The 27,139-nt window shown below is 52.0% G+C and overlaps 1 protein-coding gene across 1 annotated transcript; it reads right to left on the bottom strand.

Annotated features, from left to right (window-relative positions):
- Positions 1-6: 6 nt before the first annotated feature.
- On the bottom strand, positions 7-26,921 carry nbeal1 (neurobeachin-like 1; the record flags this gene model as incomplete). Its single annotated transcript, XM_060049369.1, is given in 29 exon segments — positions 7-651; positions 1,459-1,563; positions 1,566-1,719; positions 1,721-2,067; positions 3,034-3,122; positions 4,097-4,256; positions 4,772-4,930; positions 6,775-6,934; positions 7,324-7,426; positions 7,909-8,068; positions 8,774-8,907; positions 9,761-9,938; positions 10,453-10,542; positions 10,764-10,849; positions 11,469-11,802; positions 12,083-12,202; positions 12,937-13,069; positions 13,655-14,247; positions 15,096-15,194; positions 15,560-15,643; positions 19,165-19,260; positions 20,213-20,319; positions 20,847-21,255; positions 21,898-21,983; positions 24,282-24,364; positions 24,956-25,083; positions 25,167-25,248; positions 25,699-25,860; positions 26,782-26,921. Coding segments are annotated over 29 exon segments (4,881 nt in total), but the record flags the coding sequence as incomplete, so codon positions are not given.
- Between the last annotated feature and the right edge of the window lie 218 nt (positions 26,922-27,139).

The raw sequence follows: 27,139 nt of genomic DNA, 5'->3' as shown, positions 1-27,139 counted from the left end.
GATTTAGTTACTATGCAACAAATAGCTGGAATAAACTCCCAGAGGATTTAAGACTTGCCCCAACTCTGAGCACCTTTAAAACAAGACTGAAGACTTTTATGTTTGCTTTAGCTTTCTGCTAAATCTTAAATACATTGCACTTTCTAAAAAGCTGTTTTTTAACTTTGCCTTTATTTTCTATTTTAATACTAAAATGCCTTTTTAACTTTCTATTTTACCCATTTCTTTGCATATGTTTTCTTTTACTTATCTATTATTTTATTTAATTGTATGACAATGTTTATATGTGAAGCACTTTGAGTCTGCCTTGTGTATGAAAAGTGCTATATAAATAAAGTTGCCTTGCCTTGCCTATGTGCACGTCTGCATGTGCGTTTGTGTGCATGTGTCCACGGCGCGTACATGTGTGTGCATGAGTCTATGCCCATGTGTGCATGTGTGCATGTCTTTGTGTGCGTGCGCGTGTTCCTCTAACCGGAGCTTGATGTGGTCGACGGGCATCAGCAGCTCATTGGCCGTGCCCAGCTTGGTGAGGGCGGAGAACACCTGGCCGCGCTCCAGCCACGCCCCCTCGTCCGAGCCCTCCACGCCGCGCCACATCACACACAGCACCGTGTCCAGCAGCATGCCGCACAGCTCCTCGTCCACACGCTGGGGACAGGAGGCCTTGAGGAACGCTGGCCGCTAGCGCACGCACAGGGCGCTAACGCACAGGGCGCTAACGCACAGGGCGCTAACGCACAGGGCGCTAACGCACAGGCTGCTAACGCACAGGGCGCTAACGCACAGGGCGCTAACGCACAGGGCGCTAACGCACAGGGCGCTAACGCACAGGGCGCTAACGCACAGGCTGCTAACGCACAGGGCGCTAACGCACAGGGCGCTAACGCACAGGGCGCTAACGCACAGGGCGCTAACACAGCTAACACACAGGGCGCTAACGCACAGGGCGCTAACGCACAGGGCGCTAACGCACAGGGCGCTAACGCACAGGGCGCTAACGCACAGGGCGCTTACACACAGGCTGCTAACGCACAGGGCGCTAACGCACAGGGCGCTAACGCACAGGGCGCTAACACAGCTAACGCACAGGGCGCTAACACAGCTAACACACAGGGCGCTAACACACAGGGCGCTAACGCACAGGGCACTAACGCACAGGCCGCTGACGCACAGGCTGCTAACGCACAGGGCGCTAACATAGCTAACGCACAGGGCGCTAACGCACAGGGCGCTAACACAGCTAACACACAGGGCGTTAACGCACAGGGCGTTAACGCACAGGGCGCTAACGCACAGGGCGCTAACGCACAGGGCGCTAACGCACAGGGCGCTAACACACAGGGCGCTAACACACAGGGCGCTAACACACTGCTAACACACAGACCCCCCCCCCCCCCCCAGCTGACCCAGGGTCTGGCCCACTCTAGCCTCGTCCCCGCCCCCCCGGCGCCTCACCTCCGTGCCGTTGAAGGACTCCCCCAGCGAGGCGGTGTCGCTGAACAGGAAGCTGTCGTCGCCGAGCGACGGCGTGGCGTCCCGCTCCCCGCCGGCCCCCGGCGCCGGAAGGCCCTGGCGGCGCCGTCCAGGGGCGACGGCGTGCTGCCGCCGCTCTCCCCGCCCTCGTAGCCCTGGACGTGGGACAGGTCCAGGGTGAGGCCCCCGGGGCCCCGGCCCCCCGACGAGCCCCAGGAGGGCCGGGGCGTGGCGGCGGCCGAGGGAGGGCGTGTCCAGAAGCGAGACCGCGTCGCCGCCGCCGCCGCCGTTCTCCAGGCTGTCCAGCGAGCGCCCGTCGCCCATGCTCAGCCGGTCCTCCTCGCCGCCGCCGCCGCCGTGGCGGTCCCGGCTCCCCGCGCGGCCCCTCCGCTCCAGGGGCAGGTCCAGGCGCGCGGCCCCCCCGCCCGACCGGCCCAGGTCCAGGCTGCAGTTGCTGATGGCGTCGGGTCCGCCGCCGCCGCCGCCGCCGCCGCCCGACCGCAGGAAGAGCCTCATCAGGGTGTCCTGCCAGCACTGCTGCCGGGCGATCTGCTGCGCCGCGTCGGGCTGCGTCTGCAGCAGCTGGTGCACCTTGGGGTGGGGGCAGAGGTGGGGGGGGGGGGGCGTCAGCACTCTGGGGTGGGGGGGGGGGGGGACTTTGTGTGTTCACGTTTGCACTGCTCTTGCGTTACCGTATTTTAATCTCTTTGTGGGTGACTATCTAGGAGTGTCCTTTTCCAATGGGACACCCGGATTTCAGGTCCGTGATGAATGCAGCCCATAAGGTACACACTTCAGGCGCATGCCTTATATTAGGGGCAGGATCGTGTTTGACTCCCGTTCTAAGGTTGTGGGTTCGAACCCTGTGGTCCGCACTTGACCGTTTTCGGTTGTAGTAACGTCAAAACGCCACTAGGGGGCGCACTGCACTGCAGCAATAGAGTCTGCGGTCGACGACTGACGGCTTTTGATTGGCATTGGACTAATAAAACAAACACATGATATCCCTTAATTCTCGTATTCTTGTGATTTGCAAGCATAATTGAACTCCAATTACACATACCTGTAATTAACTATTTGAAAATTAAGACAGTAGTAGGATATTATACTAAATAGCTCATCAAAACAGTTCGGAACACATTCCACAAATGCTTCCGAGTATATAATATGCGTGTACTTGGCTACAATTCGCGGACTTCACAACACATGAATGCCCCGTTTGTCACATAATATGCCCCCCGTCGTCGTTTGCATTCTTTGACTTACAAAGGATCATACTGATATCTATCAGTGGTTTCGTTACGTCATCGTTTGCCACTTTGCCTTGAGAAAGGTGGACCAGTTCTACAGAGTGAGGAGCCTCTTTTATGATGATCAACCGCCCACGGTGGTCAAAGTCATTATGTTATAAAACACCCACTGTAAATGCCCTCGGATAAGATCTCTGATAGCAATGTCCTGTGTGTGTGTGTGTGTGTGTGTGTGTGTGTGTGTGTGTGTGTGTGTGTGTGTGTGTGTGTGTGTGTGTGTGTGTGTGTGTGTGTGTGTGTCTCTCACCCTCTTGCACACGATGAGTCGTACACTGGGTTTGGCCCGGTGGGTCAGCTGCAGCAGAGCCATCAGGTCCTTATAGTTCACCACATTATCTACACGCACGCGCACGAGCACACGCACACACACACACACACACACACACACGGAGAAATCGATGGCAATTGGTTTTGAGGTGAGGTGGCAATGGAGAAAATGGCCGACTAAGCCCTGTCTTGGGAAATCAAGAGCTGACAAAAGGGGCCTTTTAGCAGAATGAAAGTGCAGGTCGTGGAGGTCGTGGAGGTTGTGTGTGTGTGTGTGTGTGTGTGTGTGTGTGTGTGTGTGTGTGTGTGTGTGTGTGTGTACCCAGAGCTAATGCTATTCATTTAATTAATCCAAAGAGGGCCCACATAATGCTATTGGCCGGGGGTCGGAGGTTAATAGGATGAGATAGTAGCAGACGTTATTCTGGAATTGCTATGCTATGCTTCATCTAGGATGGAAAAGAATCGTAGTCTCAGAAAAAGGGAGCATGATTATTCTGTGTGTTTGAGAACCATATAAAAGGTGTTTCATAGGTAACATAATTAATACGATCAGGTATAATTTGATCATTAGCATGTTTGAAGAGCGAAAAATAATGTCATACTGAATTAAAGAATAATCGGCATTGAGATTCGGCATGGTACGACTACGTTATTTCACGGTAGTAACTATTCGGTCCAGGTTTCAAAAGTACTCCCAAAATGTGGATTGATATAAACTTTGATTTAAATCGTTTGTGTACAAACGTATAAGGTCAAACCAAACGTGCATTCACTATCAGGCAGAAGTGTGCTCTGCTGAAGAGTTAACTCTTGAATCCCCGTCATGTTTTGTGCTCAAACTAACTACGATCAGCACATTTTAATTCTGCAATAGCGTCAATAACCCAGACACTGCCTTTGATTGTACGTCCATCCCCGTCAATACTTTACGCGTCGACGCTTCTGCGGTGCGTCTTTCAGGAGCCACACCCAGGGACTAGGGATGAGAGCGGGCTAGCTGGTGTCTCAGAGGCCCCGCCCCCCCCCCCCCTCCCCCTCACCTGTGTGGAGCACCTGGGTGAGCAGGCAGCGCGCCAAGCTGGGGTTGAGGTTTGCGTCGGGGAAGAGCAGCGACAGGCCGGAGTAGCCCGCCTCGCGCAGACGCAGACGCTGCTTGCTGCGCTCGTACACGCGGTCGCAGCGCAGCATGCGCTCAAACAGCTGGGATGCGCGCGCGCACGCACACACACACACACACACACACACACACACACACACACAGACACGCACACACGGTTAGACACGGGTATGTTAAAGCTTGAATATGCTAAGGTACTGGTTCCATCACACAGGATTGTAACATTGGCTTGTTTAATGTTTGTTAATTAATACTAATAATAATATCATTTATCTTGTTGCTTTTGGTGTCTATTTGTGACATAACTCTATGTGGTTAATTATTTTCATTGTCAACTCGTTTTTATCACTAATTAATAATTAACTTTTTGGTCTCAATGAATCATCCATTAAATGTCTCAAACAATGGCAAATGAATGCAATATTTATATATATCTACATATATATCTATATATATATATAGATATATATAAATAAAAAACACTTTATAATCCAAATCACTAACCACACTACTTCCTCACTGACCACACCCACTACCCCTCACTGACCCCTCCCACTCCCCTCCCACGGCTCCTCCCCCAGCCCCGGGCTCCGCCCACCTTGAAGACCAGCTCCCGGAGGCGGTCCGAGTACTTGGTGTTGAGCAGCAGGGCGTAGCAGGAGTCGGCCGCCCCGGCCTCGAACAGCAGCAGCACCAGCTGGTCCCGGGCCGGGCTGGTCTGGAGCAGACCGATCAGCAGCTCCAGCAGAGAGCACAGCTACACACACACACACACACACAGAGACACACACACACACACACACACACACACACACACAGAGACACACACACACACACAGACACACACACACACACACACACACACACACAGAGACACACACACACACACACACACACACACACACACACACACAGACACACACACACACACACAGACACACACACACACACACACACAGAGAGACACACACACACACACACACACACACAGAGACACACACACACACACACACACACACAGAGACACACACACACACACACACACAGAGACACACACACACACACACAGAGACACACACACACACACACACACACACAGAGACAGAGACACACACACAGAGACACACACACAGGCACACACAGAGACACAGGCACACACACAGAGACACAGGCACACACACAGAGACAGAGACAGAGACAGAGACACACACACACACACACAGTTCAGAAACATGGACACCTGAAGAAAGTTCTGCGTTTTGTGGCTCATTGCTGCGTCCATAAAATGCTTATTTTGGAAAGACGTGAAGAGAGGAGAAGAAGACAGCCGCGTTACTGTGTAAAATAACTATTCAATCCCACACATTGACATATGAATAGCGACAAATAAATGATAAACACATATTGCATGGTTACAGATCAAATGAAAGCGTCCACAGACACTAATAATTTCATGACCAGTAACGCAGAATGCCACCCTGCTTGAGGACGTCACTGACGTCACGTCGGAGCTCTGAAATGCAGCCCGAATTCCTGTCCTGTAATTTCCAGCTGGACGACCGTTTAATTAAACCCTAACAAGTCGGACCAGGTTTTTCCGAGACGTCTTGAACGCAGCACAAGAATAAAGTCGTCCACCACTTCCAGGCAGCCAAACCCGACCAACAGGCCTTTAGCTCCTCGCTGTAATCTGATATGAACACGGCCGAGTGCATTACAAGTCCGTCACAAAGTATTAACAAACACAGCCATTTAGAAACGCTGAACTCCCAGAGGACAACAGACTGGGCTGAGATGTTTTCTATTTGGCCCATTTCTTTTAAAAGGGGGGCCCAAACCTGAACTTGGTTTTCATTGGACCACTCCCTCTCTAGGTTAAACACATGACCGCACATCAACCTCTGATTGGCTGAAAGGGGTGACCCGGTCCCCTACCGATTAGGCACTGATGTGAGACACCTGTCGAACCTTAATTACAGCTACAGTCTTAATTACAGCTAAAGCCCCAGAACGAACCTTTCATTTAAAGGGGCGGTCATGGGGCGAAGGGGGAGGGTCCTGTTCTCCTTTTAGAGGCTAGTGATTGGCTGAGAAGTGGCAGCCGTCCTTCCGGGGAGGTTGAACCCAGAGTGGAGTGACGGGGGGGGGGGCGTGGGATAGGCGACCTCCTGTCGATACGTCAAAGGGAAACGAAGGAGGATTGTAGCGCGATTCCGCGGGGGGGTAAGGGGATACAACCGGTCACTCAGACCAGGACGGACGGACGGACGGACGGACGGACGGACGGAGAAGGAAGCGCGTTTCGTCACGGGATGTCCCCGACGCGCGACGCATCATATCCTGTTCTGCAACGGGCGGGGAGTCTTTTGGGGGGGGGCGGAGGAGTGAGGTTGATCTTACAGCACACGGGGAACGGGGTCAACCTCGCGATCGTTAGCGCTTGGTACTCGTTTCTATGAATGTCTTTACTGTACCGACAGACACATGTTGTCATTTGCCAGTGACGACGCCTCAGCGAAAAAAGGTCTGTCATTTCCTTATCCTGTCTTCCTTATTCCCCCCCCCCCCCTCCACCAGCCCGGCCCCTCCCACCCCGGTCACCTGTTCCTCGTCCCCGATGGCGGCGATGTATCCCAGAATGCTGTGCATCTCGTCCTGGGACATGCCCTTGCTGATGTAGTACTTGAGCAGGCCGCAGAGAGAGACGCGCACCGTGCCCACGTCCTCCTCGCTCATGTCGCTCTCCCGGCAAGAGCTCCTCCTGGTGGGGGGGGGGGGGGGGGGGTGAAGGGGTTAAAGGTCACGGCGGTGGCACGGGAGGTCGTGGAGGTCGAAGGTCAGAGTTGTTGGTTGAATGCGGTCAGCTTTATAAAGTTTGTATATGAATTCATCAATGATGAATTTGAAATTTGTGTGTTTTATCTTATTTATTAACATGAAAATACCCAAAATATTTGTATACATTCAAGAAATATTTTCCATGGGAAAATCCATAATAAATAATTCTAAATATTCATCTGATTTTTTCTCAAAAATAATGCAAATATTTCCTGATATTCTCTATATTTGTATCATTTCTATATGTTTGGATAGTAGCACTAATTGTGTGAGCACTTGATGGAGAGCGAAGGCTGCTATCGGCCGCCGTACCCGTAGAACATTCTGATGGTGTCCAGCAGAAACTGGACGCCGAATCTTTTGCGGAACTGCTTCCTGTTGTCCTTGACGATGGTGGACATGTACTGGATGTGACCTACACCCCGACAGAGGAACAAAAACATTGAGGGAAGAGCAACACACACACACGCACACACACAATTTTGCCACCCTGTGAGCATCCAAGCACACAAAACTCATTTGAGTAAATTGCGTTGGAAGTAAGCGTAGGCTAAACAAAGTTCATGCAGCTAGAAATGATGTAAATAATTGCATGTCATTGATATCCTGATTGCTGTTCCCGTGGTTGATTCTATTGCCTACATTCCGTGCTGTATTGTAGATTTAGATTCACCCCACCCACCCATCAGACCCCCACACCCACCCACCTATCAGACCCCAACACCCACCCACCTATCAGACCCCCACACCCACCCACCTATCAGACCCCCACACCCACCCACCCATCAGACCCCAACACTCACCCACTCACAGCCACCCACCCACCCCATTCACTCACTCACCCACCACAACCATTCACCCACCACCACAACCCCCCCCCCCCCCCCCCAGCCTCACCGATGCGGGTGGGGAAGTCCCCCTGGCTCCAGGTGCTGCAGTTGAAGAGCAGGTGGGTGTGGAGCTGCTGCAGCAGCGCCGGGTTCTTCTCGTAGGTCACCTGCTCCACCAGCAGCTGCACCGCCACCAGCACGCTCACGTCCACGCTGCCCGCCGGCAACTAGAGGATGGGGGGGGGGGGGGGGGGGGGGGGGGGGGGCAGACGGGGACCAATCAACACCGAGATGCTGCGGGTTTGCAGCGGTTTCCGACGTGCGATTGGTCCGACGCTCGTGGTCGAGAACCGTGACTCACGACTCATTCAGGATATTTGGGACACATTTTGATCCATGAGGTCTACTGTAGCTGGTTGGGCGTCATCGCCTTATGCTAACTACAATTTATTACCGCAAGTAATGGAGGAAAAACATGAATGAACTGAAGAAAAATGGAAGATGTATTAGACCGAGAGACAGACCGGTACACAGAGACAGACCGGTACACAGAGACAGACCGGTACACAGAGACAGACCGGTACACAGAGACAGACCGGTACACAGAGACAGACCGGTACACAGAGACAGACCGGTACACAGAGACAGACCGGTACACAGAGACAGACCGGTACACAGAGACAGACCGGTACACAGAAGAGGTAATGAACAGAACCCAGACAGACAAACTTACAGAAAGCCAGACAGACCCTTCTGCAGCCGCGTGCCCAGCGAGAGACAGAGACAGAGACAGAGACAGACAGACAGACAGACAGACAGACAGACAGACAGACAGACAGACGGTACCTTCTGCAGCCGCGTGCCCAGCGAGAGACAGAGACAGAGACAGAGACAGAGACAGACAGACAGACAGACAGACAGACAGACGGTACCTTCTGCAGCAGCGTGCCCAGCGAGGCCACCCCGTGGGCGTGCAGCAGGCTCTCCTGGTTGATGGGGTGTCTCTGCAGGAAGTGCTTCAGCACCAGCAGGAAGGACGCCACCAGGTTCTTCTCCAGACGGGCCTCTGGGGGGGGAGCGAGGGGGAGACACACCAGGAAACACACCGTTCATCCACACATCCTTACGACCATAACCGGAACGACACTTAAAAACAGTACGTAGCATTGTGCCGCATACTATCCTAGCCGTCGTGTTGTATACGGGGCAATGGGTTAGCCTAGCGATGGTTGGTGCGTAGCATTGGTTTCTATGAACATCCTTACTGTACCGACAGCGATATATATAGTCGTTTCTCTGTCTTCTGACAAATGCTCTTATTGTGAGTCGCTTTGGATAAAAGGGTCTGCTAAACGCTGCTGAACGTAAATCTAACGAAGTGTCATTGTTTTCTTAATACTCGCATTAAAGAGTGAACGCTTAAAAAAAACCACTTTTAATAAGAACTAGGGCTGTCATTTAAACGCGTTATTAACGGCGTTAATTAAACGATGAACATACAGTATGTTTGTATGTTCATCGTTTAATTGCACTATCGTTTTTTTTTTTTGTATCGTCCTGTTTTGATCAGTATATGCCAATGTTGTTATAAATAAAAAAACATTTGCACAAGGCAAGCCGATGCACTTCTCCATGTTGATAAGAGCATTAAAATGAGAACAATTAATGGGACAAAGAAATCAAGGGATATTTAGCATAGAAAAACGATTTGCGATTAATCGCGAGTTAACTATGACAATAATGCGATTAATCGCGATTAAATATTTTAAGCGCTTGACAGCCCTAATAAGAACGTATACAAGTGAAAAGATAAAAAGATAAAATAGGATCAAATAAAATAGGTAGCTAGAAAAAACAAGTGTAGGTAGAGGCACCCATCACCGAAGCCCTTCTCATTGGCTCGGGGGGCCGCCACTCACCCGAGGCCCGGTTGGTGGGCAGGATGACCCAGTCGCCGTCGCCCGGCGGGGTCACGTCCGGGCTGATGTGCTCGGGCCCCGGGGGGGCCTCTCCGCTGGGCTGCTCGGGCGCCACCAGGGCCAGCTGCTCCAGGATGGGGAAGAGCACGTGGACGCCCCCCACGCAGTTGATCATGTCCTGTTGGCACGGCGACAAAGGGGTTTTAGAGGCGCCGGGAGGCGGGGCGTGGAGCAAGCCTTCCTTACATCTGGAGAAGCATTGAAAGAAAACGCTCTCGTCGTGACGTGAGCGGTCGCTGAGTCGTGGGCCGAAAGGCTTCGTCGGGTCGGATGAAACTTTATGTTTTTGAATTCCTGCATCAGAAATGGTCTTGAGTCCAAAGCGAGCACAAAGACTCCCTGAGCATTTCTCCGTTAAGACGGGACGACTGTTTTTTCTTTTACGAGATGTTCCTCTTCACCTGAAGATATTAACTATCTAAAAATATTCATCCTCACGTCAATCCACAAGGTGAATTGTTCTCGATAAAACATTTTTATTCTGGTCCACATTTGCCGTCCGAGAATAAATGACAGCTAGACCTGTAGCTACGATTCAAGCCAACAGAGAGCGCTAATGGGAATGCTGACACTGTGCCGCTATAATGCATTGTGTGAGCAGGTTAACATCCACACAGGGCGCGGTTCAGTACCTTGATGTCCCAGTTCACCACCTTGTTGCCGGTCAGGCGTCCGTGGAGCAGGTTGGGGGACAGATCCAGACAGATGGGGTTCCTACACGCCTGGAAAGGGGGAAGTGAGCAGAGAGCCGACACAAGTTGACATACATGCACCGTTTCCACTGCAGTAACGTTACCCCGGAACAAGGAACCGTCCCAGGAACTAAGGAGTGTACATCTACAGTCAACACCAAGCCAGTTCAGATACAACACACCACAGAGTTGTGTCAGAAATGACATCGTGATCGGGTCATTCATGGATCCGTTCACCGATTGGTGGTTACCTTGGGCGAATAGTGAAGCAGCAGTTTGGTCGACAGGTCGCCAAGCTCCGCCTCCTGAGTTTTGAAGGGGGAGATGCAGTTGGGACCTGCGGGGAAAAGACACCAGGGTATTCTTAGATGAATCAGTGAATGATTCACGTGGGATCATGGATCAAGATTCAAGAAGCGTAACCCTCCAAGAGACCATTAATGGGATCTGTTCTCCCACCACCTTTCTTCTCGTCTCATCTTCCTCCTGCTCACCCTTCATCCTCTCAACCTCCTCATCCTCCTCCTCCTCCCTTCGTCCTCCTCCTCCCCCATCCCACCTCCAGCTCCTCCAACAGCTCCTTCTTCGTCCCCCTCCACCTCCTTCTCCTACCTCCTCCTTCTCCTCCTCCTCCTCCTCCTCCTCCATCAACAGCTCCTTCTTCGTCCCCCTCCACCATCACATCCTTCTCCTACTTCCTCCTTCTCCTCCTCCTCCACCTCCATCAACAGCTCCTTCTTCGTCCCCCTCCACCTCCTTCTTCCTCCTCCTCCTCCTCCTCCTCCCTCCCTCCCTCCTCCTCCTCTTCCCTTCCACCTCCATCAACCGCTCCTTCCTCGTCTCCTTTTTCTTTTTCCACGTCCTTCTCCTCCTCCTTCCTCCTCCCCTCCCTCTTTCCTCCCCTCCTCCTCCTCCCCCCCCCCCCCCCCCGCCGCCCCACTCGGCCCCCAGCTCACCTGCGCTGCACACGGCCTTGACGTGCGCGGGCTGCAGGGCCTCGTGGAACACCATCACCCCGCCCAGCTGGCCCTGCAGCGAGGTGGGGCTGCCCCACTCGCTGTCCTGGGTGCCCGCCGAGATCAGCTTGGTGACCGAGCCGCCGCCGCCGCCGCCGCCGCCGCCGCCGCCCAGCAGCCCGCCCCAGGCCCCGCCCGCCGACGACAGGATGCCCCCCAGGGAGGTCCGCCCCGAGGGGGTGGTGGGGGTCAGGAAGGGCGGGTCGGGGATCTGGGAGGGCGGGGGCGTGGTGGTGCGGTGGCCCGCCGAGCCGATGCAGCAGGAGGTGAAGGGCTGGGGGGTCAAGGGTTAACGTCAGGGTCAGGGTTAAAGGTCACACAAGGGTTAGCGTCAGGGTCAGGGTTAAAGGTCACATAAGGGTTATTCAGGGTCAGGGTTAAAGGTCACACAAGGGTCAACGTCAGGGTCAGACAACATGCTTAACAGATGACCAAAACAAACACGTCATTACTTTTATAACGACGTTCATTACAGCCTCCCTACATAGACCCCACCCGGGTCCCAAAGTGACCCCGCGCTATTGGACGAGACAACCGCGGTGCCCGTGGATCACCTCGGTCATGACGGGGTACTTGAGGGGGGCCGACAGCTTCTGCTGCCCGTCCACGTAGATGTAGACCAGGCTCTGGCCGAAGGGCCTCTTCCCCGGGACGTGGACCACGCCCACGCTGTGCTGCAGAGTGGGGGGAGAGACGACATCACAGTGTTACCGCGGCGACGGCGAGGGTACGTTTGGTACCAGAGTCTGGATGCAAGCACCTGCCATTGTTTTCTTTGGTCTTGTGGAGTCACGTTTCAACGCTGGCGACCTCCGGCGTTGAAACGTGACACGACTAGCTAGGGTCATATCCAGGCTGGGAGGGTCGCCCGTAAAATGATAAAGGTCCGGGGGTTTGATTCCCGATGTCTGCATCCTTGAGCAAGATGCCCTCACCCCCCACCTATTTGAATTCGCTGTGTGTTGCTTGGGAGAGAAGCGTCCGCTAAAAGACTAAATAGTCAATAGCGATTACAATATAATAGCAATGTAACAGCATAAAACCGGTAGACCGGCCTCCTCTGGGACCAATATCAGCCAATCAGAGAGAGCCGTTTGATCTGCGTTTCACCAGAGGTGGCGCCGATGGGAAGAATTGACTTCAGTGTCGGGTTACGCTTCATGTTTATCCAAACGAGACCCCACGGTAACATCCCGGTAACATGACTCTCAGATTACCTCCTGTTCTATTGATATCAATACCGTTAGCCCGTGAGAGAAGGAGATTCTCCCTTTCAAAATCTCTTGGGGTTCGAGCCTCCCCATGTATTTCTGTATTTGACTGCATTGTTATCATCACGTCATCCCTGCCAAATGCAGGCCTACACAATCCTTAAGAGGCCGAGTTAGGCTCTGGTTAAACTACTCACCCAGAGGGAGTCGCAGAAGCAGTAGTCGGGGAGCATGACCGTGGCGTACTCCTTCTTGGTGCACACTGCCACCACCAGGAGCCCGGCCCAGCTGATGAAGGCCTCGAAGCCCGTCCCGCCCGGGGTGAAGAAGCTGCAGCGGGGGTGGGGGTGGAGAGAGAGCAGTGTGAGGTGGAGGCTGTGGGTTGGAGGGTGGAGGCTGGACTGTGAGCAGAAGCTCACATCTTGAAAAAAATATATTAGTTCTGCAGCGAGACGCCTGTTTACCTCGCTAAGTTATTATTTAACTTCTCCTTTTTTCTCCGTTTTATTCATGGCCATTAATCCGTTGGCATTTGTATTCAACGCGTAATTTTTATAGTTTTTAAATGTTATGCTAGATATTTATTCCTAGATATTACATGTTTGTGGACCTGTTCCATTCAGCCTTCGGCAGCGCTATGCCTCCATTCCACTGCCTGAACCATATCACAATCTCCCCTTGTCCCATCCTGTGAATCAACCTTCTATCCATCCATCTCTCCATCCATTTCCATATCTGCATCTCAATCGATCCATTTAACTCCATCCATCCATCCATGTCTCCATATTTCCATCTCCATCTCCATCCAACCATATCTCCATCTATCCCTCCATCTCTCCATCGCCATCCATCCATCTCCATCCATCCATCCTTCTCTCCATCTCGGTCCACTCATCCCCCCCCACGGTGGCCGACCTGTACAGCTGCTTCCTCTTGTCGCCCTTCCCCGGCGTGTCCAGCTGCTCCTGGTCCAGCGACAGCCACGCCAGGAAGCTGAAGGCCGCACCGGGCCAGCGCGCCACCGTGGGCACCACCACGCCCGCCATGCCGGGCGACAGGTCAAAGTACTGCATGGCGCACTCCAGCCCCGGCCGCCGCACCATGGCCAGCAGCGCCCGCAGCCCGGCGCCCACGTAGGGGTGGGCCCCGCCCCCGCCGCCGCCGCCGCCCGCCTCCGGGGCCCGCAGCAGCCGCAGGAAGGCGCGCAGCTCCGCGGCGCCCAGCGACTGCGCGCCCAGCGCCCCCAGCAGCGCCAGGAGGCTCTCGGCGGAGGCGCGGTGCAGCCGCCCGGGCCGCTCCAGCGTGGCGAGCAGGCGCAGCGGCATGGCGGCGTTGACGCACACGGCGCGCGTCCGGCGGTCGAGGCAGCAGAGGCGGCGCAGCCAGTCGGCCGTGAAGAGCTGCAGCTCGGGGGAGTCCAGCTCCGGCAGCCACTGGGCCAGCAGCAGCAGGGGCTCCACGTTGCTGATGCCCAGCAGGCCCACCGAGCTGTGCTCACCCTCCACCGCCTGGGGGGGGGCGGGGGGGGGGGGGGGGGGATGAAACACGGCGCGTTTTAAAAAACTGATTCTCTGCTCGGTTTGGGCGTATTTTCTGTTTGTGGTTTGGCTTCTTTATTAGGGATGCACCGAATATTCGGCCACCGAACATGTTTTGCCGAAAATGTCCCAAAACATAATGTTCGGTTTCGGCCGAAGGAGTAAAAAGGCCGAACATAATACACCTAACATTTAAAAAGGTACATTGTTCTTAAATTCTTGCTATAATGTCTGCTGGAACGTTAGAAAACGTTAATATAAACGTAAATAAATATTTTGTATCAAATTTGTAATGGCTTTTTTTTATAGAAAAGCAAGACAAAAAAGTTTATAAAGGACATTTAATTGTTGGATTTATGCAATGGTGAAAAATTAAAGCAAAATGAATGAACAACATTAAAAGCCACGTTCGGTATTCGGTTTCGGCTTTCGGCCAACTGTTTCAGCATATTCGGTTTCGGCCAAGAATTTTCATTTCGGTGCATCCCTATTCTTTATTAATTATTTTGGTGTCTCTCCTTTTATTAGACTGGGTTTTATTATGTACGTCGGCCGTATTTGGTTCTCAATAAACGTATTTGAATGAAAACACATCCCATAGATAACCCTTAAAACCATCCTGAAAAAGTCCCAAACACAGAGAGAGAAGAACACTCAACTTATACCGAATGTTGAACACTGAAAGCATGCATGGACACCACACCGTATCCTAAACCTCAATGTACCATGGGGACACAGCGGGTACCACAGCAGGCGTCTCCTATGGACAGACACATGGAGGGGGGGGGGGGGGGGGGTAACGGGACCAGGTCTCTCACCATGTTCATGAGCTCCTTCAGGAGGTGCCGGGACGGCTGGCCCAGGGACACCAGCACCTCGTACAGGTGGTTGTAGCCGATCCGCTCCTTGAACACTTCCTGTCAAAGGGAGAGGGGGGGGGGGGGGGGGGTCTGAGTTTACCTGTTGGGATTCAACCCCGTCCCCTGATCTTGGGTGGACGAGGTCTGTGACATCCCCGCTCTTCATAAGCTCTGTCGTTTCACGTCTGATCCCCGTCTTTGCGCTCCAACCCCTCGCTTGATTATTTGGAACAACTCCCCCAACAAACGTGGTTTTAAAAATGTCAAAGCAAAAAAAAACAAACAAATGCAGCGCGACGTAACATTTCGAACGACTTCAAAACGGCGCAACGTAACCGTTTCAGCGTATAGCGTGAACCGACGGAGCGTTGCCAGAGGCGTGCGTGTCGGGTAGGGGGCCCGTGCGTCGTGGCGGGACAGACCTTGGCAGCCGGAGACTTGTGCATCACCGTGGTCAGGGCTTTGATGGTCGCCACGGCCAGCGAATCCAGTCGGCCCTGGAACACCTGGGGGGGAAAGGACACGCCCCCTTCGTCCGTCAGTATGAGCCAATGAGGGCGCTTCGACCGACGTCGGGTGCTGGGGGGGAGAAACGCGAGGGTCGGAAAACCCTCGCACAAACGGACGCGCTGCTTTTGCGACGTTCACAACACCGCGTTCGGCGGTGCGTTTAAAGAGCAACGACACACTGAGTCAGGGCTGTGGTAAGAAGTGAGAAGTGGTAAATTATCGATTTGTTAATGTTTCAATTGCTACAGGATGCCTTTGCAGTCATCTTGAAAATAAGAGTTGATCGTAAGTGCTGGCCAGCTTTTTTTGTTGTAGAATATATCAGATATGGGATGTGATTTTTACTTGATGGCGTTATTGAAATCACCATCGATCAGCATCGACTCCAGACGTGTCCACTTTTTTTTAAGCTGTTACGAACAAGGGGCAATGTGACACTTTAACCATTAGATGGCGACAAAAAACACATGCTGCCCGGTGTGTGGTGACTCTTTAAAAAGCTTTAAAATCAAATCAAAAAATTATATTTGCAAACTGGATGAAAAAAATATCTGCAGTGCTTTCTCTCGATATTTGTGCAAAGACAATACAATGTTGGCGATGTTTACTGTATGATGGCAAAACCCTGACTAAACCTGAAAGCACACAAGAAGATCCCACACACAGAAACACCGCCCACACAGAACAACTCGCACGACTCTCGGCTCGGCTTCTAGTCAGGGTTTTGCCTTCATGTTCGCGTCCCCATCCTCAGATTCTCTATGTGAACAATTTAGTGGTTTAGGCGCCAGTCGGAGCTGCCATTTTGTCTGGCACTGCAGAGGTCATATGAACAGAAAGACAAATTAACAAAACTCCCTCGGAGAAAAAAACACTCATCAGTCAAAAGGGGTACATTACATGATTGTCCAAAGAGGGGAATTCATAAGCACGGTCTAGATCTGACTGCTCATCTTGGGTCAGACTCTGCTGATAAAGGCATAGACTGCCCAAGTTTTGTCTACCAGAGATTGTGACCCATTTTCAGAACGAAAAATGGGTCCGCTAAACAGGTTTTAGTTTGTTTACTCTTGTAATGTACACCCAAGTGGGTCGCCCACCACCTCAACTCAAAACACACACAGGTGACGCATTTCATACAAGTCAGCCTCAATACATTTCGCTCTCACTCACATACACAACAACAAAACAAAAACCAGCATATGAAAAAAGAGAAATTATTAAAACAAAGGAACATGGAACAAACCAAACCGACACAAGCTCCCTTCCAGCTCCGTCCGTCCTCTTGGGTCAAGCATAACCGCGGATTGAATTGTGGATTATACATGTACACGTCTGTCTGAGTTGTGACAGAGTGACTTGGAACGCGGGCTGGAGGGTCGGCCATGTTTGAAAAGGTATATATGTAAAGATGAATACACAGAAATATGTACACAAACGCACCCACCAAGAGACAAAGCTCCAGCATTAAATAAACACAGACTTCCCTCCACCCACCAACACTGAGACCAACACAGTCACAAGACACACCCACCCAGCAGTAGCCCCGCCCACACCTTCCATGAGTGAGCATTCAGACGGAACCCAGGCACCAACGGGTGACCCAGGGTGGGGGGGGGGGGGGGGGGGGGGGGGTAGGAGGGGGGGGGGGGGTGAAGACGGGCCAAGAGGTCACTCCAAAACAAGATGGGCCCGCACAGCGTCTCAAGGTGTGTGTGTGTGTGTGTGTGTGTGTGTGTGTGTGTGTGTGTGTGTGTGTGTGTGTGTGTGTGTGTGTGTGTGTGTGTGTGTGTGTGTGTGAGACGCAGTAGTGTGTGTTACGCCAGTGTGTGTGTGTGTGTGTGTGTGTGATGCCAGTGTGTGTTTGTGGCCAGTGTGTGTGTGTGCGTGTGTTAGTGGCCAGTGTGTGTGTGTGCGAGGCCAGTGTGTTTGTGTGTGTGTGTGTGTGTGCGTGTGTGTGTGAGGCCAGTGTGTTTGTGGCCAGTTTGTGTGTGTGTGTGTGTTTGTGGCCAGTTTCTGTGTGTGTGTGTGTGTGTTTCACCAGTGCGCGTGTGTCGCCAGCGTGCGCGTGTGTCGCCAGCGTGCGCGCGTGCGTCGCCAGCGTGCGCGCGTGCGTCGCCAGCGTGCGCGCGTGCGTCGCCAGCGTGCGCGTGTGTCGCCAGCGTGCGCGTGTGTCGCCAGCGTGCACGTGTGTCGCCAGTGTGCACGTGTGTCGCCAGTGTGCGCGCGCGCTTGCATGCTAGCGTGCGTGTGTTGATGTTTACGCAGCGTTGCGTATCGATGCGACAGCTATCTACCGTTAAGATTAGAGTGTTTACTGTGGGGTTTACTGGGCCGGCCTGGCGACAAAGCCCCATAACCTGGTCTTTGTTGAAGACAACAGGACTAGAACTCCTTCTCCTCCCCAGGCATCAAATAACAGGTACTGCCCAGACAAAAGGTGCACTGTGTTTGTGTGAGAGAGTGCATTTGTGTGTGTGCCTGAGAGCATTTCTTTGTGTGCGGGGACATGTCTGTCCGTCTGTCTGTCTGTCTGTCTGTCTGTCTGTCCGTCTGTCTGTCTGTCCGTCTGTGTGGGTGCGTTTCCATTCCATGTGTGAGCATGCAAGCATTTGTTTGCCAGTATGTGTGTGTGTGTGTGTGTGTGTGTGTGTGTGTGTGCGTGCGTGTGTGCGTGCGTGCGTGCGTGTGTGTGCATCACTATGCGTGTGCCGGGGTGAGTATGTCTACGAGAGGATGTGAATTGTGCGTGTCTGCCTGTGTGTATGCGTGTGCGTGAGTATCTGCCTGTGTGTGTGTATGTGCGTGCATGCCCAACTGTGTTCCCGTCAACCAGATCAATGGAAGCTCCCCTGGGAGGGGATGAGCCGACGGTCAACAGCAGCACAGGGCGACGGCAGACAACCGAACGATTCACGGGCCGCTTCACGGGTGTGTTGCGGAGGATGTCTGGCTCAAGGAGCCACACCTGGCCGCGTCAGACTGATCGGTCTCTGGGGCTGGGTGAGGCTGCACACCTGTTGTGCATGGAGTAATCAACACCCCCCCCCCCTGTTCCGTGTCCCTATATTCGACCCGGGGAGTTAAACAAGGCGGATGGCTCTTTTTGTAAAGGATTATTATTATTTTTTTAAAAAGGCGTTTCCTTGAACGAAGAGTGAAGGTGGATTGCTTCGCTGATCAGATGACGTTAAAAAATAAATAATCCAGGAAACTTCTCAAAATATCCCGAATGAATCACGACGTGTGAGACTCCGAGAGGGCGCGTACGACAAGACCGGAGACGGACCCGGCACCTGGATGGCTTGCGTGTGTCGTCACGTCTCTCAACAGATGTGCTCGCCAGTGTGTGGGACGGACGATAACGTTTTCGAACCCCAATCTTCACAAAAAAAAACCAACGCGTCGGTCCGAGTCTTGCTGTGAAGTGAGTCATTTGGCGATGAGGTGGGGGTTTGGGTGGGGGTCAAGCTGGAGGGGGGGTGAGGCAGGCGGGGGGGGGGGGGGTTGAAGGTACCTGAGGCTCACTGTCCTCTCGCGTTCCTGTCAGTAACCTGTTGTTGGCTATATCTTTCTGGTCCTTGTCTGCCGCAGCGCACCTGGCGTTAATCAGCTGGCGTGACGTGCACACACACACAGAAAGACACACACACACACAGTCGCGCACACACACACACACACACACACACACACACACACACACACACACACACACACACACACACACACACACACACACACACACACACACACACACACACACACACACACACAGAAAGACACACGCACACACAGTCGCGCACACACACACACACACACACACAGTCGCATACAAACAGTGGCACACACACACACAAACAGTTGCATACACAGACACACAAAGACACACACACACACACACACACACACACACACACACACAAGGGGGAGGGGAAGATGTGAGTGTACACCTGACGCATTTGAATGGGAGGAGAGAGAGAGAGAGAGAGAGAGCGAGAGAGAACTACATACTAGACATAAAAGGAGCAGTGAGGGTTAGGTCCACTTCTATGAGGGAGAAGGGGTGAGCCAAGCCACTCATTCCTAGGAGCTGAAGGCGGAGGGGGTGGGATTGGGGGAGGAGGTGCTGCCGGGGGAGTCTTCTCTGTGGGCTCTTATCACTGCGTGAAATCAACCTCGCAATCCATGCATGGAAACACACATGTTTACACACCGCATACCAGCCACACCAAAGCGACGTGGCCTTGAAGGGACCACGTACTGCGGTTGTCTTGTATACTTTGTTTTTTCATTACAGTTGATTCACCGTTTTTTTACGTCAAAGTCAAGACATCATCTAGGATCTGATCCCGGTAAAATCTTTTTTTTTTTTTTTTACGATTCCAAAACATTGCTTCAAGTGTTTTGCAGTTTCATCGTAGGTTGGGCCTAACTGACATTGATGCTCCTTTTAAAACACAGGGTTTCGGAAACAACTACATCCCCCATCTTGCCCATAGCTACCTTCTCTCACACAAGTCATTGGGCTAAGTGTCCAAGGGCATCATGGGAGCTGGAGTCCCTACCTTGCTGTTCTGCAGTAGCCGCGTGAGGTGCTCGAAGCAGTTGCTGTTGAGGAAGATGGCCTGAAGCACTGGCCTGTCCGAGCACAGGAACATGTCCCTGATGGTGTCTGGGAGGGGGGGGGACGACGACGACACAAGCACACAAATGAGCAAACATAAACAAAGCGAATAAAGATTGCATTCAAATGCATCAAAAATGGAGCCAGAAACATCACAATCTTAACCAACTACTAGTAGGTCTGCTCGATTATGGGAAAAATCATAATCGCGATTTTTTTTTGGACAATATTGAAATCACGATAATTCAAACGATTATTTTTGAGTTTGAAAACATGATGTGTTTACTCAACCTTGAAATTTCGCCTTAAAAAAATACACAAAATGGACAAAAAGAAAATGTTCCAATCTAAAATGATAAACAGATATGTATCCAGCTGTTCTGCCCTTTCTATAAAACATTAAAAAATTTATAATAATAATCGAAAAAATTGATTATGTTAATTTTAACACACACACACACACACACACACACACACACACACACACACACACACACACACACACACACACACACACACACACACACACACACACACACACACACACACACACACACACACACACACACACACACCTAGCATGTGCACTTGCAGCGCCACAAAGCGCTTCTCCCAGTGGCGGCCGAGCGGCGCGGGCCGGGCCTTGGCCTGCGTCTGGTCGGGCCCCGGCCCCGGCCCCTGATGCTGATGCTGGTGCTGGTGCTGATGCTGCGTCGCCGCGGCGGCCGGGTCCGAGTTGAGCAGCTTGAAGTAGAGGTCGAGCACCGAGGCGATCTCCACGGGCCGCTGGTCCGAGCTGGAGGCCAGCAGCCGGTGGACCACCTCGCGCAGGCAGCCCAGCGTCAGCAGGGCGCGGCGGCCCGGCGCCTCCCCGTCCCAGTCAGGGTCGCCGTCCGGGTCGCCGTGGCTACCGGTGGCGCTGTTGGCCAGCACGGCCATCAGCACCTCCATGGTGGCCGGGGAGATGGCCAGAAGGGCGTTCCTCTGGAGGGGGGGCGGGCAGGGAGGGAAGAGTGTGGGGGGGGGGGGGGGGGGGAGGGAGAAGACAGGGAGGGAGGAAGGGAGGGAGAAGACAGGGAGGGGGGGGAGGAAAGGAGGGGGGAGAAAGGACGAGAGAGAGACAGAGACAGAGACAGAGACAGAGAGACAGAGAGAGAGAGAGGGGGGTGGGGGAGACAGGGAGGGGTGGGGGGGAGGAAAGGAGGGGGGAGAAAGGACAAGAGAGAAGGAGGGGGATGGAGAGAGAGAGAGGAAAGGAGGGAGGCAGAAAGGGGGGATGGAGAGAAATGGGGGTTGGAGGGAGGGAGGAAGAGGGGAGAGAGAGAGAGTGAGGAAGGGAGAGAGGGAGGGGAGAAGAGAGGCAGAGGGGGGAGGAGTGAAGGGCGGGAGGAACAAGGGAGGGAATTAATGATTCAAAAGATAAAAAGGATAAAGAGGCCAAAAAAAGAGAAGGAAGAACCAAAGATCAGGGAAGAAGAACTAAATGGCCAAGAGAGTCCTTTGGGACCAACAGACTTGTTCTACTGTAGGCCAAAGGCGGCAGGCACTCCCCTGGTGTGGTTGATGTTTGACCTGCGTGGGGGGAAGCGGTTAACCGAAGCAGGGGCTCAGCGGAGCGCAACTCACCTGCTCGCCGGCCACAATGGCTCCAAACAGGTGGAGCAGGCAGCATTTCAGACTGTCCTTCAGGTGCTCACTCTCCTGGAAGCACTCTGAGACAGAGACAGAGAGAGAGAGAGAGGGGGCCAGAGAGAGAGAGAGAGGGGGACAGACAGACAGACAGACAGACAGGCAGAGAGAGAGACAGAGTGAGATACAAAGAGAGAGACACACAAACACACTTTTATCACACATTGCAGTCGTCATGCATTTGATAATAAAATTGAGCTTACTGAGTGTTACGGTCCAACATGTAAATACAGAACCGCACATGTGTGAAACAAAAGGTCAAACAGACTCTATTTGGTTATGCACACATGACATACCTATACACCCACATCCACACACACAAACCAACACACACACAGAGCAGTCATCTCTCATGGTACTCTCAGAGGCCTGAACACACACACACACACACACACACACACACACACACACACACACACACACACACACACACACACACACACACACACACACACACACACACACACACACACACACACACACACACACACACACACAGAGAGAGAGAGAGAGAGAGAGTCCTTCTCTGCCCATCTGAGCCTGATTCCTCACTGTCCCAAGGGCGGGATGCCGTTTTCAGTGAAAACCTCTCAAAACGACTTAAGGGTTAGCTTATGCTAGCAGGAAATGTAAACCGTTTGAAATGAGACAATACAAACAGGTTAACATATTGGTTCCCTCAAAACAATGACATGTGTGATGAAGGTTGATCCTGCTGGAGTGGGAAGGAATTCACTCCCAACACAAGAGCGTTAAGTGGAACAAATGTTGTTCTGGTATCTGAACAGTCCTAAAGTTTGACAACAACTAGAGGCCATTGCCTGGCATGCCTAGCAACACAACTCTAAAATCTCAGTAAATCATTGGCTTATTGTAGTTAAGTGTGGTTCTTAGTCCCAAGGTTTAAAACCAAGCGTTTTAAAAATAAGCTTTGTTCCAGCTGCAATCACGCTGAAGAACAACCTGAAGAAACTGCTAGATTTGCACAACATTAATTTTGTATGCGTTATTTAATTATTTGTTGATTTTGTAGATCAATTTATCGGGTTTTATTGTATTTTAATTATGTTGGTCAGTTTTAAGTGTCCAAATTTGGATTAGCACTGGAGCACTTTAATTGTTTGACCCACTGTATGTAACTGTCCCATTTGTGTTTGTGTTTGTGTGTATGTGTTGTCCTAACTGTGTGACGGAAGCCCACTTTTAAACTGCAACACAAGTTTACCTACGGGTACGAATAAAGTAACCTGTTACGATAGACTACCTAGTAAGACGTCCCCAAAACAATAAAAGGCAATCACAGGCTAGCGTACTTTGAGATTGGCGGCGCATCAATACAAAAAAAAATCAGGTCACAGGTGTGTGTTTATAAGTATTTAACAAGGGCTTTGAGCCAATCAGAATCAGGGCGCAGACCAATCTGTTTTACAATTCGACACATTCTTAATCCCATCATATACTGGCACTTTAATCACAGGAGAAGCTGCAGGCACACATGTTGCTGTGTCTGGGTTGACCTTGGAGGGCCATGCTGTTGCCATTATTAAAAATAGTTTATCGGTACAATTGGATTACATAACAAAACAAAAAAAAACCTCTTTCCTCTAGCTACAGGCTTTCATGTGCACTTCAGGTAATTATATTGCGTCCAGACGCACACAGAGACAGAAGCACACGCACACCCAGGCGAACGCAGACACACACACACACACACACACACACACACACACACACACACACACACACACTTGAATTGAAATGGCCATTAATCACGATGAAACTATCTCCCTGTTTGGCAGACACAGCAAGAATGGAGGGGAAAACAAAGAAGCAGATTCATCGCAACACACAACAGTGCTTGTGCGTGCGTGGGTATATGTGTGTGCGTGTGTGGCCCTAGAAACATTCAACACTCAAGAGAAAAAAAAAGAATGAAGAGGAGAGAATTGAAGCAAGAGAAGATGTAGAGAGAGCAGACTGAAGAGATGGAGCATGTGAGGCATTTAGTTCACTCCGGCCCCCCATAGGGAACTTAGTGGACCGTGTTAGGAGGATCATCAGATTCCAAGTGTGTTTGTGTGTGTATGTCTATATCTATCTATCCATCCAACCCCTAGACAGTGTATGTTTACACTTTCAAAAGTATTTTTTTTTACACTATGTTTTTTTTTTATGCGTGTCATGGAGTAGGTATGATAACCAGGAGAGGGAGAGATGATTACTGGATGCATATACATACATACATACATACATACAGACCTGTGAGTGAGTAGTAGGAGAGCAGCAGGACGTGAAGGGGTTGAAAGGCCCAAGAGACTTACGGTAGAAGAAGGGGACGAACTCCACTGTGAGGGGAGCGGCTTTGAACTTCTGTCTGCTTCTCTCTGCAGTGCCCACCCGCTCCCTAGGGGAAGACACACACACACACACACACACACACACACACACACACACACACACACACACACACACACACACACACACACACACACACACACACACACACACACACACACACACACACACACACACACACACACAAACTTCAAAGACCCCGTTGTATCCATGACTACAATTTAAGAGGCTTAACTTGTGCATATGCGCAAAATGGTGTGAAACGCTTTGAAGGTATGGAGGCTAGTTAGTTGAGGTTTCCCCAAGATCCTTTAGCCAAACCAGGACAACTTTGGCTTCAAGTTAGCACGCTAGGTGGCCGGTCATTCACTGTTAGCCGCGGGCCCGGTCCCTCTGCTTTCACTTCAAGCTAGCACGCTAAGAGCTAGTCATTGAGTGTTAGCCGCGCGCCCGGTCCTTTCACTTTGGCTTCAAGCTAGCACGCTAAGAGCTAGTCATTTAGTGTTAGCCACGCGCCCGGTCCTTTCACTTTGGCGTCAAGCTAGCACGCTAAGGGTGAGTCATTTAGTGTTATTTGTGCTCCTGGTGCCTCCACTTTCACTTCAAGTTAGCATGCTATAGGCCGGTCCATCAGTGTTACCCGCACGCCCGGTGCCTCCAGTTGCGGTAGGGGTCGTAGAGGCTCTCGCAGAAGGCCAGCGCGTGACGGACAAACTCCTCGGCCTGCGTCTGGTCGGCCATCTCCTTCTCCTTGGTCTTGCTTTTCAGCTGGAACACACACGTCAGTAAATGAGGTGGGAGTGGGGAGAGAAGAGGGGGAGGAGGAGGAGGAGCAGGAGGAGACGTCATACCTGCTGGATGTACAGCGTGGTCATGTTGATCACATGGTTGATGTAGGAGCAGGTGCCGATCTCCTCCACGTTTGACAGGTTTCTGGGGGGAGCACCGGGAGAGAGTCGAACAGGCAGGTCACAAGCATGGTCAGGTGTGTACTTCCAACCAAACTTTGTGTACGCTTTATTGTTTGTTTTATTGTATTGCTTATTTGACATTGGAAGTGTACACATCATGAATATTTTGAATATAGGCCGTATCCATGTAATTCATTTCAGACCCTCTGTGATGCATTTGTGGTTTGGTGTGGTGTGTGCACGCAAATGTTTTGGCCAATGCACAAGAAGGTGCGACTGTGTGTGCGTGCGTGCGTGCACACATGCGCGTTTGTGTGTGCGTGTGCGTGAGAGTCCGAGTGTGTCTGCGTCCGAGTGTACGCGCGCGTCCGAGTGTGCATCCGACCGTCCCGAGCGCGAGTGTCTGTGTCCGATGGTGTGTGTGTGCGTGAGTGTACAGGTCGTGCGCGCGCGGGGGGGGGAGGTTGCGTGCCTGCAGACCACGATGAGGAACTTGAGCAGCAGCAGGGCCAGGGCCAGCTGCTGGGGCTCCAGGCCCTCCGAGGCCTTCTGGACGCACTGCAGCAGCTGGTGCCGCAGCACCTGCAGGATGTTGTCCGGGAGCAGGGACAGCACCGGGGGCACCTCGTCCGGCCTGGGGGGGGGGGCGGGGTGGGCGGGGTCAGAGGTGAGAGGAAGAGGGGCAGATGAGCAACGGCACAAACCAACGACGCGTTCAAATCGTAGTCACGGTTGTTTTGGTCAACGTTTTAATCGTCAATTCTCTCCCAAACAAAACACTATTTGCAACTGAGGTAATTTAAAAAAAAGTACACCAAATGTTCAAATAGAAGATTGTTTAGATTGAAAGTAATGTACATTTCTTCAAGAAAACCAAAAAGCTGCTGGGTCCATGCTATCTGATGTACATATGCGACGGAAGCAAGCAAAGGGGGTTTCTGCCCAATGAGCGCACAAGTGATTCTAATGATGCTTTGTGTGTAAGTGGGAGGTTGCAGCATGGGGCAATGGGGCAGGGGCATTAACCAAATCTGAGAGATGCGTAGCCGTGGGAAACAATAACAGCTGGTTGTGTGTGTGTATGTGTGTGTGTGTGTGTGTGTGTGTGTGTGTGTGTGTGTGTGTGTGTGTGTGTGTGTGTGTGTGTGTGTGTGTGTGTGTGTGTGTGTGTGTGGTGTGATTATGTGTATATGTGGTGTGTGTGAGTGTGAGTGTGTGTGTGTGTGTTTTCTCCTCTTGTCGTTCCTATATCACCAACACACAGTCACCGGAGAAGCTTGTTTTGGCTACCCAGCAGGTCAGACCTTATCAGTACGCCTAACAATGCACTGAAACCTTCCCCAAACTCTCTTATTTTTAAATGACGCATAATATGATCATCAAACCCAATAATTGTTGTATTATATGCACTATATTTCATTAGTATGTCTGTTTTAACGTCTCCCATGCAATGATATCAGATCCCGCCTTTCTTCGACCCTGTCCAATTGTGCCACGTCAGATGATTGACGGGGGCCAGTGGCCTATCAGGGCCCTGCGTTATGCTTTGCATCACCTGGAAGGCGGCTTCTCGAAGTCCACGTCCAGACATCGCTCGTAGGAGCCGATGAAGATCTCCAGCCACAGCTTGAGATAGTCAGGGTCCCGCTGGAGGGAGAGAGGGAGAGGAGCGAGAGAGGGAGGGAGGGAGGGAGGGAGGGAGGGAGAGATATAGGGAGGGAGACATAGATAGAGAGGGAGAGGAGTGGGAGACAGAAGGAGGGAGGGAGAGAGAGAGAGATAGTGAGAGAGCGAGATAGGGAGAGACATAGAGAGGGGGAGAGGAGTGGGAGACAGAAGGAGGGAGGGAGAGAGAGATAGTGAGAGAGCGAGATAGGGAGAGACATCGATAGAGAGGGGGAGAGGAGTGGGAG

Source organism: Gadus macrocephalus, chromosome 4 (genome assembly GCF_031168955.1).
Source record: "Gadus macrocephalus chromosome 4, ASM3116895v1".
NCBI lineage: Eukaryota > Metazoa > Chordata > Actinopteri > Gadiformes > Gadidae > Gadus > Gadus macrocephalus.
The sequence above is the reverse complement of the archived record's forward strand: the minus strand, read 5'-3'. Positions and strand labels throughout refer to the sequence as shown.